The following is a 16,251-nucleotide window of genomic DNA, read 5'->3' as shown; positions in this document are numbered from 1 at the left end:
ATGTTCTAGAGGATAAATTTATGTGAACTTATAGCTCTGTTTAAGAGTTCGTTATTTATAAGCTATTGTCATGAAAGTAGGTATGTGGAATTGTTAGGTTTTGTTTCTAATTCTGGTATCAAAATCCTACAAGGGGAGAATTGAGATTGTTGGCTGCAAACAGTAAAACAATTCAAACTAGCATTATTTTTTGTTTCTGACATGAACATTTTCTTGTAGGTTTGGGAAGCCCTGTACTAAAGCATTGGGTATTGGAAGTGTTTTAGGACTTTAAACTATTTCAGTCTAGTCTTTCAATATGTGTTTCTGGTGACTTGAAAAGGAGTACTACGAATTTTGAACCTTTACAGAAGTATGCATCGATGTCCTTTCAAGGAGAGTCAGCAAGCAGCGAATTGAGTTCAGCTCTGGTGTGAAGCACCACACTTTTTAGGGCCCACATGGACAGGTGATACTTAATGTCTTTAAAGTATGTACAAACAAATGTTGATAGGTTTGACAAAGTAGAAGGCATAATTTTGCTCCCTTTAGTTAAAGGGAAGATGTCTTGGTGTTGTCAGTTTCTTGGTGGTGTACGTTCTGGAAATTTTGTGATGAAATATTAATGGAAAGAGAAACAAATGCTGAAGGGGAAGATAGATCTCGGTCTTGGAGCTTCTCAAGCTCTGCATTCTATTTATGGTGGCTGGCAGAGTGTGGTACCTGTCTGGAGTGACAGTGTTTAGGTTAGAAAGGTTAGGCACAGGCTTCTTGTTTTGTAACACTCTTCCCATAAAAGAGGAATGGTTAGAGATGGTAAACTGCAATTGTGGGCAGACTGTGTGTGTACTAAATAAAGGTACTGCACTTTACTGAAGCTGTAAGGCCTTATTTTGAATTAAGAAATGTCAGTTTACAGAAGAGCTAGAAAAGGGAATAACATCTTAAAATAACCTTTTTTAAGAGCACCTAATGTTCTTAGCTTGATGCCAGGTTCTTTGAGCTGCAGTGAATGAGAGTAATAACAAAGTAACCCAGGAGTTGGAAGTAAGGCAAGCATATTAATGGCAGAGGTATTTCATGTGATCTTTATTTGATCTGTAAAAGGTATTTTTTGTTAAATGATGTTTAAGGAAAACTTAACTTGGACTGGCTTGATACTACAAGCTTGCATCTTTTAAAATGTGTAGCTACTTTTCAACCTTGATTTGAGGATACATTTGCTAGATAAAGTGTAAGGAAAAAGGGATACATTCTGTTACTCTTAGCAGGCATAACAAAGATAAGCAGTTTACACATAGCAGGGGTTTTGTTCCAGAAACAACCTTGAGGTCAGGAATGTATGTCTTGGTAGACTAGTTTTCTGTGGCATAAATCCACATAAAAGCACCAGCTTTCAAGATTTAAGATGGTTTAATAGCTATCTACTCATACATTATCCTGTGTCAGGTGTAAGTAATGTTTACATTTTAAGTGACCCTATTATCTCTTATACCTTGATGATCCTTAATTTTTATTTAAGAAAAGAACTGTGGTTTTCACTTAATCTTAGTTTACAAGGACAAGTAATCAAATAATCCTGTATTTTTTCTCCCCTTAGGTGAAATATCGTGTATCTAAGTAGAAGACTTGCTGTACAAGTGTTTCACGATTTGAAGCTTTTTTAAAGTGTGTCCTAATGATTTTTTCCCCAAACTTCTTTTACTTAAGAGAACAATATGTAATGTTTTTGTTCTGACTGCATCAGAAATTTTGTAAAAAGACAGCTAACTACAAACTATAACAGTTTTATCATCTGAAACACACATAAAATTATTATTTAAGTAATATGGTCATAAAACTGAAGTTCTACCAAACAGCACAAACCAAAACTTGGAGTAAACTTGCAAGTAAACTTACAGCAAAACTTGCAGATCACTCAAATATCAAATTTTTGACATGAGGCAGAAGAGACTGCTTTATTCTGCAACCTATTACTTTTTGATGACCTTCCATAACCTTTTCCTTTTTTTATTCCCTTAAAAATCAGTTCCAAAAATTGACTAAACTTGTGCTGTTGCATCCTGGGTTTGTAACGCACAGCCGCTTTGTGCTTTTTTGGATATTAGAACTATTTCTGAATGGATGTTTTCTCTATTTACAGTTTACTGAAAGCTACTGTTTCATAGCAGTTTAAACTTGTAAGTTTACCTTTTATTTAATTTACAAAATAAATAAAAAAAGAGAGTTTGACTTCTTCTCAGGAATGAGTAGCCCTTCTGTGAAGCAGAAGATTCCTTCCATAAATATCAATATATGCATTTGGCAAACCAATCCATTTAAGCACTTGTACAAAAGAGGGGTATGATTAAATTTGTTATGACAATGTATTTGTGACCCATTGATGAAGTCAGAAAATTTTCATTTCAGAAGTTTCTTATGAAATACTTTACAAGAACAGTGTTAGATTGTGGAAGCCTTGTGTCTTTACCAGGGGGATGGGAACTTGTGATCTTTAAGATCCATTGCAACCCAAACCATTCTGTGGTTTTATGTTGTGTTTAGTGGACAAAGGGCTAGTCTTGAATGTTAATGGGACTTCCAGTTGAATTGCTTATTTCTAGGTTTTCTCTCCTCCAACAGAAACAAGTCTTTGAAATGACCTTGTATGTGTATCCTTTTTCCTGAGCTCTGGTGCAGAGGCGAGCTGGCCCAAGGATCCTCAGCTTGGATAAAGTGTGGGGCCCACCTCTGGTCTGGCTTGGCTGTGCAGTGCAGGGACGGCTTGTCCTTCCTCCCATCAGTACCGAGGGCTGGCTCCTTTCCCTGGCAAGGGAGAAGGGTGCTGGCAGTGAGCCACAGGTGGAAGTCTGTGCCAGGATCCCTGTGTGGCACTGCCACCCAGCACTAAGCTTTTCCTACTACTGTTTCTACCTGCATGTCTAATATTGTTGCTGATAATGCCTTCCTGAATATTGTTGATTGTGTCTAATAGAAGTATTCACTGCATTTTTCTCTATGACTGCCCCTATGAACTCATTTGGTTTTAAGTCAGAAAAAAATCACTTCTGTGTATAATGAGAAATCTGGCATTTACTGTTTCTGTCAGTATGATATCCCAATCTTTGTCAAGTAGTGAGAAAACATTCTTCCTGAACACTTTACCCTGTGCTGTACTAACTATGGTTTGGGATTGTGCTTCTCAGTTTTAGCAGTTCAAGTATAAAGGGTGTATTCTCAGACCTAATTGCTAGGAGCAGCAGGAGATTTCAGAGTACAGCCCAGGTTGTGTACTGGATTCTAAAATATGCTGTACTGTGGAGAACTTTTGGGTTTCAGTCATGGCATGCAGCTATCCGGTGGAAGAATTTTCTTTACTTCTTTCTACAGGTTCAGTTAGAAAATTTTATCTCAAATGTTTAATTCTGAGAGCAAGAGATAGCTTTAGTTAAATAGTTCATTTAACAAGAAGAATCCTTGGTAATTAAAGAACTTCTTAGTAGTCAGTTGATGTGTGGAAGACCAAGATTGTATTAAATCATTTTATATTCACTTTTGATACATTAATTCTGTAGAAAATTATTTGACTCTTCCTTGGGAATGTGCATGAGAAGTTTATGAAGTGAAAAATGCTGTTCTGAAACATTTAGTTTCTTTCTTACGCCAGGAATTTCACTATCAATACTAATTTGTGCATTTAATTGTATCCTTCAGAAATAGGGCATTATTTTAAATTAGAAAATTAGCATAGCAGAAGTATTTTTTTGTGAATTAGTGACTTCAGTAATTTTTCATTATAAATAAATAAGGGTGTGTGTGTGTATGTAGAGGCATTGTTCTTGTTCCTTAAGTTTTACCAGAACCAAGAATATTTGGAGAAGTCCTATGGGCTCTGAAAATTTTAAGAGCAAGAAAAGACACTTTTGTTCTCACTCTTACTTCTTCCATGCACCTACTTTTTCCCATTTTTGTGCTTCTACCTTCAGAGCAGTCTTGTGACAGAAAAGGTCACAAGAAGTTGTGCTTGTAGATTGCATTGAGCTTATTTTTGTGCATACAAGTTTTCTCTGTGATGTAAGGGAAATTAATACCAAGGAATGAGATGCTGTGTTCCAGATCTTTCCTACTAGGGTAATGCATTTGGAGATGTGAGTTAAGACATCAAACAGCTGGATTTCTTCCCTGTTTTTTGATCTTAAGGAATGGATTAAGATCTCTCTTGCAGATACTCTGGATTTTCCATACTGGAATGCTCTGTGCTAGAATGAAATAGATTATGACATTATTTGATTAAAAAAAGGTTTCTGTATAAAATAAATTATCCATCTTCAGATTATTATTTGAAGATTTTCAGAAAAAAACAGTAATTTTTGTCACAAAGTTTTAGTCTTCAGCAGACTTGAGAGTTTATTGGGAAGGTGGGGTCACACTGGTACATTGTTGAAAGGATGAGGGGGATAACAGAAGATGCTATATTGGAAGTGATAGTTGGATTTAGGATATTAGGATTTTTTTCTTTTTTTTTTCAGGCAATGTGTTGCTGTAGGTTGGTATAGGTTGCCTAAATAGGCTGTAGAATATATATCCTTAAAATTACTAAAAGGATGGCTGTCATCCTAACTAAACTGATCAAAACCATGGCTTCAGCTTTGAAGTTGGCTGTACTTTGAGCAAGGTTGGACCAGGTAGCTCACCTCCAGATGGTCCTTACATGCATCATTAATCTATGATTGCTCTTAGTTCAAATTTCTAAGTAGCAGGGTTTGAGAATCCACATAGATACAAACTTGATTTCCTTTGCTGTTCCTTGTTAAGATGGAGAACAATGTCCTTTCTATGAAGCTTTAAAGGCATCTAGCCAAAGAAAAGAGAAGGTTCTGTGTGAAAAGAGAAGGCCTAGTGACATCAGGGCATTTTTGTTAATCTTTCTCAGACATCAGAAGTCTTCTATTACCATTTTCATAGAAGCTCTGGGGAGAAATCAGGAAATGTAGAGCATTTTCTTTTCTGTAAATGTTATAGGACTTTACCCAAACTGGCTTTTGGAGTGAGACCAACCATGTGATCAGAGATCAACCATGTGATGGAGACACGCTTCAAGATCCTAACACTTAAGTTTGTTTCATATTGATAAAGGCCTTAAGTAGTAAATACTCTCAGTGGATTTGAACAGCTAAGCTTGGATAAAGTCATGTTGGATTAAAATGAGCTTTGTATTACTAAAATTAGTATTGGGCAGTCTACTAATTCTATTGATTATTGGTTTATAGTAATTCTGTAAGAAGCTTTGTTTGAAAGTGGTACTGTGCTACAGACATTTCCGTGAATAAAGCTTTGAAGGTCACATAAAGTGCCTTTGGAACTTTTTAAACACAATATTCAAGTAAACGTTGTGTCCCTTGTAAAAATAACACCTGATGCTTAAATCCCAGCCTTTTTAGAGTTAAGTTTCTTTCCATTGCTTTCACTGATGATATATTAATTTTATATTAATTGCCTTTCATGAAGGTCTGTTTTTTTAGTTTGTTTAGGTTTGGTTTTTTTGGCCAGACAAAAATTTTCTGAAAAATATCATAACTTGTTTCACCCAATTCACATGGAATAAAGGAAAAAAAATGGCCATGGTTTTGTTTCATTTTGCTTTTCCTTGTAAATTATATTTGCAAGTAAATATTTATCTGTCCATCTGCAAACATTATTACTCCTATCTGAATAATGAAACTTAAGGAAACAGAGACCTACAAAGTGCAGCTATCTTATTTTTAGAAGGCTTCTCAATGCTTTGCTTTGTTGAGTTAGAATCAAAGTTAAGCTTGTCCAATTTTAATATGTAGTTTTGGCCCACTTTTGGAGTTGAATGTGTCTGTAACATGGTTTTGGGTAATCATGACAGTATACTCAACAGCAGTAGTTTTGGATTTTCTAGACAGTAGTTGAAATGTCTTTATGACTTCGATATCAGAATGAAGGTCCCTTTTCCTAAGGAACAGTCAGGTGCACTCATAAGCTTTGGTTTGCTGTAGGTAAAATTTTCTTTGTTAGTCTATTGTACTGCCACCCTCACTGCTTGCTCTGAAAAATATTTCAGAGGCTTTTTGTCAACGTCATATTTTTTCTTAAACTTATTCTAATGGAATTACATTGGATTGTGATCCATTTTACTTTATAAATGCTGAAAATCATTTACTTATTAACATTTCATATTAGTCCTAAAATACCATTGCAGATGTCTGAACACTTTGCATATACAGAAGTGTTTTGGGGAAGGTATTCTTGGCTTACATTTGCCTGCAAGACCATGTCTACGTGAGGAAATAGTCTCACAGTAGTGGCTTCTGGGCAGTGTGGGCTGAAGGGCAGGTTAGTAACCCATGGCTAGACTAGTTACTGTCTCTGTGAGACCCTCATTTGTTTGGGTAGCCAGAAGGTGCTTCCTTTAAATCTTCCTTTCGGAGTGGAACAGCAATATGAAATGTTGTAGGTTGTGGACTGACCATTCAGGTTACTAACTTGGCAGTGCCTGCTTGATGTGCTTGAGGCAGCTGTGAGGCACCTGGACACAATTCTGTGGTTCTGTGATAGTAAAAGCCATTTGCTGTGGACACAGGTTGTTTAAAAACATCTCCTGTTTGTTGTTTATTTCAGCTCAGTTTTCCATAGCTTTTACCTATGTCTTTGCAGGCATATCTGCTCTCCTCCAAACTTTTCTACTGAAAAAAAAAAAAAAAAAAAAAAAAAAAAAAGAAAAAAGTTCTGTCACAGTACAATTAGGTAAAAGGAGATAGACTCATAATTTCCTCCTCTCCTCCATGCAGCAACATGGACTTTGACTGTGGAAATGGTCACACTATTACAAATGCCAGTTTTTGCACTAGCAAGGTATATTGTTTAAGATGGAGATCCTTGGAAAATCTGTGAGGGATTTTTGTCTCTTATTTGTGGGAACACCAAGAGACCAAACTGTGGAAGTTCTTATTTCTCAGGTAGTAAAATCCTGAACAGTATCAGATTCCTTCAAGGTTGTTTTTTTGTCTTATTCACAATATTAAAACAAGCAATTATTTAAAATGCTCTATTACTGTAAGTGTGCTAGAGTTTCTCTTAGGAAGAAACAGTTCCTGCAAAAAATTCAGCACTTTGGCAACAAATAGAACTGTGTATATTTAAACTGTAGTTTGATACCTGCTAATTGAATATATAAAATAAAACAGAAACCCTAACAGGCATAGTAACAGCATTTGCAGTGAGTTGTGGCTCACTCAGTTGTAGCTTTGAGTGGAATGTGGTGAGTAATTGAGTTATTTTTGAACCTCATACTTTTGCTTTCCCTATGCATAAGATTATTGTATCATGATGGCATCAGCAACATGACCATTGTTAATGATGCCCCCCGATCACATTATATACCAAGTCCAGTGATTTATAGGTGTCACATTGGCATTAATTTCTCTGGGAATTGCATTGTGCATAGCAGTCATGGAGGGCAGAGGTCAGGCTGCCGGGCGGGGGCTGGGTATTGTTGGAAGAAACTCACAAAAGACAAATCTCTCTCTATAAATAGGACTGATGAATGCTTCGAGAAATTAATCTCTTTTCCACTCTTACATGGAAACAAATAGCTTTTGATATGCTTAATTTCAGATTTGGTCATAGTGCCAGTCAGTCAACTCTAATTAAACTAGTGCTGGAAGTGTGTCAAGAATTGGATCCTGTTCTGTGAAAAGGAATCTTTGACCAAATTAATTTAATGTTGAACACTTGTATTAATAATGACTTTTGATTGTATTTTTATTCATGTAGCACTGTAAAAATACACAAAACTTCTATAAAGCCATATCTTTTTGGGCCTAGGGATTATTTTTTTGGGGAAATAAGCTTGATATCTTACCACTTCTTGTTTCTTTAAAGCTCTACAATCACCAGGAATCTTCAACATCTTTAAGTGTGCTAGGCACACACATACATATGCGTGTATGTGTAGTCACAGTTTCTAGGGCTTGCCTGCATAATGTAAACTTGCTGAATTTGCATATGTCTGATAGCTGGAAGACCACTTCCTTTTCCTTTGGTTAATGTCAGTCTTCGGTAATAACTCTTCAACACCATGAAACAGAGTATTTAGTGTTATAGTTAATTTGCCTCTTCCTGCGATTGTTTGTTTAAATAGCAATGAAAAGCCTATTGTATATGCTATCTCCATTACAGGAGACATGGTAGTAATATGTTCATAACAGTCAGTTGATTGATGTCTTTTGCTAAGATGTTAATGTTAGTATTGTCTTGGTGTCAAAGGTCAAAGGAAAAGCAAGATGTTGAAAATACATGTCTTAAAGAGCAATATGCATTAATTTGAGGATGTGCTCCTAAATTTATTAAAACATTCTAGAATAGGAAAAAACCCACCCCAACATCTCCGGAAGCTATTTGAAGTGTTGACATACATTTCAGAATATAAGTTCCTTTTATTTTCCTGATACTAAGTTAATGGTGCAATTGAACATCAGTTCACCTTGAGGTGTTATGTGCTAATTGAGAAAATAGTGGCAGTTCTTTCAAGGACAGAGAACTACTTGCAGACTCTAAACGAAGGGTAATTTCTTGATGAAGTTAATAAGCTGAACCAGGAGATTATTTTGTCATTCTTACAATTGTCCTGATATGAATCCCTGTAAAAAAAGAGGACTAAAATGTCATTTCTCTGCCTTGGCCTCATGTTTATAAAATAGCTTCTTTCAGCATTACAGGTCAAGCTTGTACTTCTGTATTATTTGTTTCACAACTGAATTTTTAAACTAAATAAGAATATGACCTAATTTATCAGAGAAATGAGTCTAGAACTAGTTCCTTGACACCCTGGAAGGACAGAAAGGAAATGGTCGTGTTAGTTCACTAAAGGTAATTTTGTCAAGTATTGTTTTGGATTGCTATTTCTTAAACCCCTTGTCTTTAGATACTAAATTTGGGCAGTAGGTAATTTTTTGTTCACTTGTGTCCTTTTAAATTCTCTTGAAAAGGCCACAGAGCTGTGTATATTGGAGTTCACGTCCCACTTGGCAAGCCAGGCCGTCGACGGCACAGACATCGTGGGCACAGGCACCACAGAAGAAAAAAAGAAAAAGAAACTGATAGAGAGGATGGCAGAGAATCTCCATCATACGGTAAGAAGTTTGTTGTGCATGTTCTTCATGTCTCTGGAAAATAAAGTTGTAGTAGCTACTCTGTGCTTAAGTGTTGTTTGTTTTGTGCTATTTCTTTTATTCTCTCTGTAATTAATGTCTTTTTGTGTACAGTCAGACAAGGATTTTGTGGTTGTGTTTTATCTAAGTCAGAAGCTGTTGGACTTGGTCCAGCTGTCTGCATGAATGTTCAGCAGCCTGCACTGAATAGGTTAGACTAGAGCTTTGTAATGCTCTCCTGTAGCATGAAAATCTGTGTTATTTAAATTAGACACCTTTTTTCAGATTGTGTAGTCGTGTATGCTTGTTCCTCTGATTTTTGAAACTAAGCATCTAGCTGTGAAAAGCAGCATTTGCCATGGTAATTTGATCAATGATCTTCTTTTATTTAAATATTTACTTCAGCCTTCTTGCTGTCTGTTAGTAAAGGAATTGCACTGCCTCCTAAGTTTTTGGTTTGGATCATCATGAACTGTGCCCCCCCACCCTGTTATCCTCAAGAGAGGACAATTTTGTCATATCATTCTCTGAAATGAAAGTATTTGGCAGTATACTTAAGTTTTTCTTCAAGACCCTAAGTCCACTTTAATCCCTAAAATGCCACAAATGAGCAGATTATGGTGGAATGTTTGAATTTAAGTGTGGACACCATGCTGTTCACTTGTTACCTTTCAATGACTAGCAGCATGTTCTATGTGGGGCCAGTACCTGAAACAAAGGAATTTTCAAATGGAAATGCTCTGTCAAATCTTGGTTTCAACCATCTTCAAGGCCTTCCCTCCCAAATACAAATAATGGACATCATGTTTGTAGAATCTTGCTGTACAGTTTTTGAAGAAACAAGTGATATTAAGTTGACAGAAATTCACTTCTCTGTTCCATTTGCTTCTGTATACTATATGCACAGAATTTGGCAGGATTTTGGGGTGTGTTGGTTTTGGGATGGAAACAATCTGCTATAGACCTTAACTAATAATGAATGTTGCTTGCATTCAAGAGCCCATTTCAGAAGGAAGCTACTAGATGGTGGTATATACTAGAACAAAAATGCTAAAATAAAACTCAATGAATGAACTTTTTTAGTTATTCAGATCTTATGTTTAAATCTAAAAGGCCATCTTCCTTCTACAGTAGAAACCTACAGTTGTATATTCATATCTTACAGCTGTGAGAATGATGTTTCGGTGAACAAAGTTAAGATTTCTAAAACTTGAGAAAATTAAAAAAAAAAATTAAAATTGAGGTTTACCTGGATTTTCTATCTCTGACCTTCCTTGAGATAACATTGCAATTAGTACATTTATTGAACCCTTGTAATATGAGAATTCACTTGAATCTTTGTATAAGTATTAAAAGCATCTCTAAAATCATGTGCTTTAATTGGTGTTTTTTTAAAGTTTTGTTCATATTGATTGAAATCCAGTACTTACTTAATCAATAAGGATATTTTAGTTTTAGTAAGTTATTGAGCCTGTTCCACTAGGCACTATACTATGAGAAGTTAAAATATTTTCTGGACACTTCAGCTACATAGTTTTCTACTTTCCTATGCTAATTTATACATCCTGCTCCAACCATGCAATGAAAAAATTTTATCCTACATAAATAGCAACAGACCACAGAAAAATCTGCTGCTCTAACAGTCAGTGCTTGGCTACTCACTGATGACTGTCTTGAACTATGACTTGGGCAGCTGCTCTGTAAGTAAGGCTGTTTGTTTCCATCAGCCTGTTTTGTTTTAACTTTTTCTTCTTTAGTGTCTTGTGTCATGATGGTATTAATTATTTTGTTCTCAAAGTGAAAAAACAACGTTTCTAGTGCTTTGGTATATTAATTTCTGCTTTTTTTTTTTTAACCAAATTTACTGTTGATGTTAACTTTCATATTAGCAATCTATAGAAGACCCAAGAACAGTTGATTAATTTTCATAAACATGGATTTCCAGATGTTTTGTTTTCAGAAACAGTGCAAATTTTTCAGAGAGCCTTCTTTTAAAGACATGTATATGTTTCTTTTGTTCCTCTTTCCTCTTAAAGAGGATGTTGTCCTGCATATTTCTAGCTGAGGGCAGGAGATTTTACTGTTAGGTAATGTTAATTAATTCATAGAAGTATGAATTCTTCTAATTATTTTCTTCAAGACACACCATCCCAACGAGTGCAGTTTATCTTGGGTACTGAAGATGATGATGAACACATTCCTCATGATCTCTTCACTGAAATGGATGAACTTTGCTTCAGGGATGGAGAAGAATATGAATGGAGAGAAACTGCTAGGTATGTTTGGAGTAGCTTGTTTCAAGGTATATCTTATAGTAATTTTATTTTGAAGCATTGCAAACCAGGTTTGGCGTAGAATCTTCACTATCTGTAAGAGTTGTTTACTCAATTCTTGCACAGCAACCCAAAATTTTAGTTGTTCTTATCAAACTCTGAAAGAATCAATCTTGTTTTCAAGAGACCCTCAGTCTTTCTGGTGTTCTCTTCCCTAAAACTGATCATACCGAACATTTTGAAAGGTAAGAGTATACCAAGTTATAAATACAGTGTTTGCCCATGGAGTGTGGTATTTGCAATCTCAGAAACCTCTTTGGTATGTTACTGCCAATATATTAGTATCATTTTTTTTCTCAAACAGAAAGAAAATTGGGTATTAGGTTTTTTCTTGGGTAGTATTTGATTAGTTTTTGGCAAATTGCATGCCTGAACATTACAGGATGCCATGATTGGTTTTGACCCTTACTAGTTTAGTTGCTTCCTTCTGCCTGTGCATTGTGATGAATTCTTCTGCATTCAGTATTTCCAGCCACCTTGTTGCATGTTAAATTTAGTAGAAGCTCAATTTGCATAATGCCTGTGAGTGGGATTCCAGATCAGTTTATAGTTTCACGTGTTAATATTGCTTAGTTCTTGAAAGTCTGACTTAGCAGCCTTAGGAGACTTGAACATGCTGTATGGTATGTTTAAGACAGCTTTCTAATCCTAAAATACTAATTAAATCAAGATGCAAGTCAGGTAATAAGGCAGACAGCCATATTCTTCACAAGATCATGTGAATAGACAGGTATTGGTCAAGCCAAAAGAAACAAAATGGGTAAGAACTAAAACAGTTGAGTGTGGTTATTTAAGCCTGATAAAAATGTTAATCAATTGGGCTGTCTGAGAAAATGAAAGCTGGTATGATTTCATGGGATTTTCTGTTCTATGTCATGCCTAAGCCACATGGAAGAGTGGGATTGCTTGCCGGATTTTCTTTCCAGGAGAAATATAAATGTGTACATGTGAATGCATTTCAGGTGGCTGAAGTTTGAAGAGGATGTTGAAGATGGCGGCGATCGATGGAGCAAGCCTTATGTAGCAACTCTGTCTCTGCACAGTCTCTTTGAACTGCGGAGCTGTATTCTTAATGGGACGGTCATGTTGGACATGAGAGCAAACACGCTTGATGAGATAGCAGGTTGCAGCAAAAATTTTTAAAAATACTTTATTCCTAAATTTTGATTTATAACTTGAGGTGGTCTTGGTGATGTCTATGTTCTTGAAAATACTGTGTGGAAGAAACAGGTATGTGCGTGCTTGCAGCACTTTTCTTGATCTGGTTGAGAGTAGCTGGTCCTACAAACGCCACTTACAAAACATGACACTGGATGAGTAGGAGCTCCTTAGTATGTACTTTAGGATGAGGCCCAGAATTTGCCTTTATGTTCTAATCCCTTAATGTGTTCTGTCTTTGTTTCTACAGATGAATTGTAAATGTCTGCCAGAACATTTTAGGAGTTATTTGTACACTTTAGTACCATAATTATTAATTATACTTTGGCTGATGTTAACTTGATGCCATTAGTGCAGTTGGTTGTTGCACATCTGGTATTTTTTCACCTTTATAAGAGGTGAGCAGAAATAAATGCTGTACATGTTGTTTGACCTACTGTGTTGAGTGTCCTCACTAATCACATGGTCATTTTGGATACAATACAGGCAACTTTGAATACTTTCATAGTTTGATTTATAATTATATGTTTAGTAATTGAATTCAGCGATAATATTAATAAATAAGGAAAGTAGTTGCTTAATTCTGTGTAACCAGCACTCTGGGTAGCAGGCACTTGAGTTGCAACTAGGATACCTTAAGAGATTGTGTGAATTTGTTTCAAGTTAATTTTAGGTGCCATTGTGAAGCATGTGGTTTAGCAGTGCTTGGTATACAAGTGTGCTGCCTTTTTTCCAGGAGCCAGCAATACCCAGTAGGTAATACTGTTTGTTACTCATAACAGGAGAGGGAGGGTGGCAAGTTTCCTTTTGAGAATCTGTAACAAGTGGCTGTGTGTTACCAGTGATCTCAGAAAGAAGCTGCACTGTACTGACAGACACTTTACAGCATGTTGTTCTGCTCAGAGCCCTACCCTGAGCCCTAACATTTTTCATTTTGAGAAGTTCTGTGCAATTTCAATTTAACAATGCAGTTAAGTATCGAGACATTAGTTAAAACTGGGAAAATATATTTAAAAATTTGTCACATAGGTTTGTGTTGCTTTGTGCAGGTTGAGGTCTTTTATGAATTTGTTTTATATGTTTTATTATTAAAAAAAATGGACCTCTAAGAAGCACAGTAGATATTTCCCCTGATATGTAGGCTTTCTTTCCTGATGTGAGCATATTGGTGAGATGCCCTTTTGAAACTTGATGTTGTTTGGCAGATGAGTAGTTAGTTTTAGATTATATACCTAGATTTTGTTTCATACTTGCTCTTCTAAAGCATGTGAATCACACAAAGTTTGGTAAAGAGTCTCAGTAGAGCATCTGAAGATGACAGGAGTTATGTAATTAACCTTATTCTATAGCAACTTTCACTTTTACGTAGTTGAATATACTTTTAAAAGTAGGGAACACCAGGTTAAGACTGTCATAAGTCTGTTTTCATTTGTGTTTTGTCTTTATGTACTCACTCCTGGTGTAGGTTTGTTGAATACAATAAATGCTTTTTTTGAAAGTGAGTTTCCATTGAAAGTTGAAGTAAATGACTATGAATTATAAGGTACTGAGTACCTTAGTACCTTTACAGTTCTTGAAATGATGCTACTAATAAATACTCTATTGGATCTGCATGTTGTGCTTTTCTTATTCTCACATTTGCTTGTTTAGTGACATCTGAAAATTTCCTGTGGATTCTTGAAAATGGTTTTGCTAAAGAGAAGACTTTTCTTTTAAATAGATTTTGATTTTCTTTTATTATTTGATGCAACTACAGTGCTTGAGTGAGATGAAAGAGAGACTTGATAGCTACCTATATAATTTTCTTCTTTTGTTATTATTATGTAGATATGGTTTTGGACAGCATGATTGCCTCTGGCCAGCTGGATGAATCCATAAGAGAGAATGTGAGAGAGGCTCTTCTAAAGAGACACCATCATCAGAATGAGAAGAAATTCAGCAGTCGGATTCCTCTAGTTCGGTCTTTCGCAGATATAGGCAAGAAACATTCTGACCCTCACTTGCTTGAACGAAATGGTGAGATAAGTTGTAGCCTCCAGTTCATACTAACCTGGTAAATGATGCTCTCACTGGGAGATGAAGGAAAGGTCAGCTGGTAATAACAGATAAGTGTTTCCTTCTTGATGAGGAAAGAACTAACAATAAGAGTGTGTGTGATGTGTAGCTGTGGATGATATTTTTTAATTTAGTCAAATACTCTAGTCCTGCTTGTATACCATAGCATGCATTATTGTTCTGAAGCATAGTAGTAGACGTACATTGATCCTAATGTTTTTTTGGTATATGCAATGTTTGAGGAATTTCAGCATTGTGGCATAACTTATATATGTGTCAGATGGATCCTACTTGCTTTTACAGTATTTGCACAAGAGATGTAGTGATTATGAGTGCAGTGATAATGACATTTATTGTGTTTTAACCCAGTGTTATGTTCATTTGACAAGAAGTTTGCTATGCCAATAGTGAAGGTAGTACTGTTAGCTAGAACATTGTTTATTTTATCTTATTTTGTAGAGAAGGGTCTAATGGGAGGAAAAATCCCAAACCCAAGAAAGGTATTAGCAATGTTCTTAGATATCTTCTTTGAACCAGTTCCTGAAAATTTATTGTAGACATCCAGTCCCAAATTCCAAATAGCAATATGTACTACAGAGCAGCTTACTTGTATTCTTGTGTTTTTATGGGGCTTCTGTTTTCATCTCCGTTCTTTGTTTCCTTTTGCCTTGCATTAAGTAAGACACATAGATTTTTTTACTCTGAAAAAATGAAATTTTTTACTCTGGTGAAAACTTAATTCTGATTTCATGAATCAGTCCTTGAAGTGAACTTTCTTTTCTGTCTTGAAAGATGCCTTATTGCTTAGAGTATGCTTCACTTAGTTAAGTGCTTGTTAGGAGCTACATATGCTGGAGTATTCTCCAATGAATACCTGAGCTTGCTGATAGTTTTTTTTTTTTTTTGTTAGCTAGTGCATATATGATATACTTAAATATTTCTCTAATAGCTTCAGATTTATTTTTTCAAGAATGAAAATGCAGCTAATTTATCTAAGAGCATAATGTCTCCTGTAACTCCTGACTTACATGTTTTGTTCACCAAACATGAAAATTTCACACACACAGACTTGGTTTTTCCCATCCTTGAACATCTGTATCCCCAGGTATAATTCTGCAAATTTGAGATCTCTTTCTTGCCAGTTACCTTTCATGTATCAGTTCAATTTTTTTAGAGCATTTTATTCTGAATACTCTTTTTACAAGAGATTATGGGATGTATGCTGAAACAAGAAACCAGTATAATATGATGAACTCCTTGTCAGCATATACTGATTTACTTTTCTTTTTATTATGCATTGGTAACCCTCTAATAAGCTGGTAAGCCAAACATGCCTATGTGCATATTAGTTCTTAGGCTCCTTAGGGGGTTGTGTGTTTTAGGACATGTTCATGATTTATCACAGGTATACTTATAGAAGTTAGTTATTACTGTAGTGATTATTATAGGCAACCAAATCTACTCTGTTGGTCCCATTTTCTTTACAGCTCTCCATTTTTGATGTTTTAATAGTTGAGTTTTGAGGCTTTTGTTCTTAAATCAGGTTTGTATCTGTAGGATCCACTCTTTCA

General features: G+C 35.6%; 1 protein-coding gene across 5 annotated transcripts in view; it reads left to right on the top strand.

Moving 5' to 3' along the window:
- The window catches only part of SLC4A7 (solute carrier family 4 member 7), a 92,209-nt gene that overhangs the window by 37,808 nt on the left and 38,150 nt on the right, over window positions 1-16,251 (top strand). For 4 of the 5 annotated variants that reach the window (XR_008429547.1, XM_053936340.1, XM_053936329.1 and 1 more), the window contains exons 3-6: window positions 8,973-9,116; window positions 11,275-11,410; window positions 12,430-12,590; window positions 14,453-14,641. Coding sequence is in view for 4 of the 5 variants with exons in the window: in XM_053936340.1 (XP_053792315.1) it covers window positions 8,973-9,116; window positions 11,275-11,410; window positions 12,430-12,590; window positions 14,453-14,641 (630 nt within the window). In the remaining variant the exon portion in view is untranslated. The remainder of the gene's footprint in view (window positions 1-8,972; window positions 9,117-11,274; window positions 11,411-12,429; window positions 12,591-14,452; window positions 14,642-16,251) is intronic. The other variant, XM_053936349.1, reaches the window with a different exon arrangement.

Source organism: Vidua chalybeata, chromosome 1 (assembly GCF_026979565.1).
Source record: "Vidua chalybeata isolate OUT-0048 chromosome 1, bVidCha1 merged haplotype, whole genome shotgun sequence".
Taxonomy (NCBI): Eukaryota; Metazoa; Chordata; class Aves; order Passeriformes; family Viduidae; genus Vidua; species Vidua chalybeata.
Note: the sequence above shows the minus strand (reverse complement) of the source record. Positions and strands in the feature narration are given on the sequence as shown.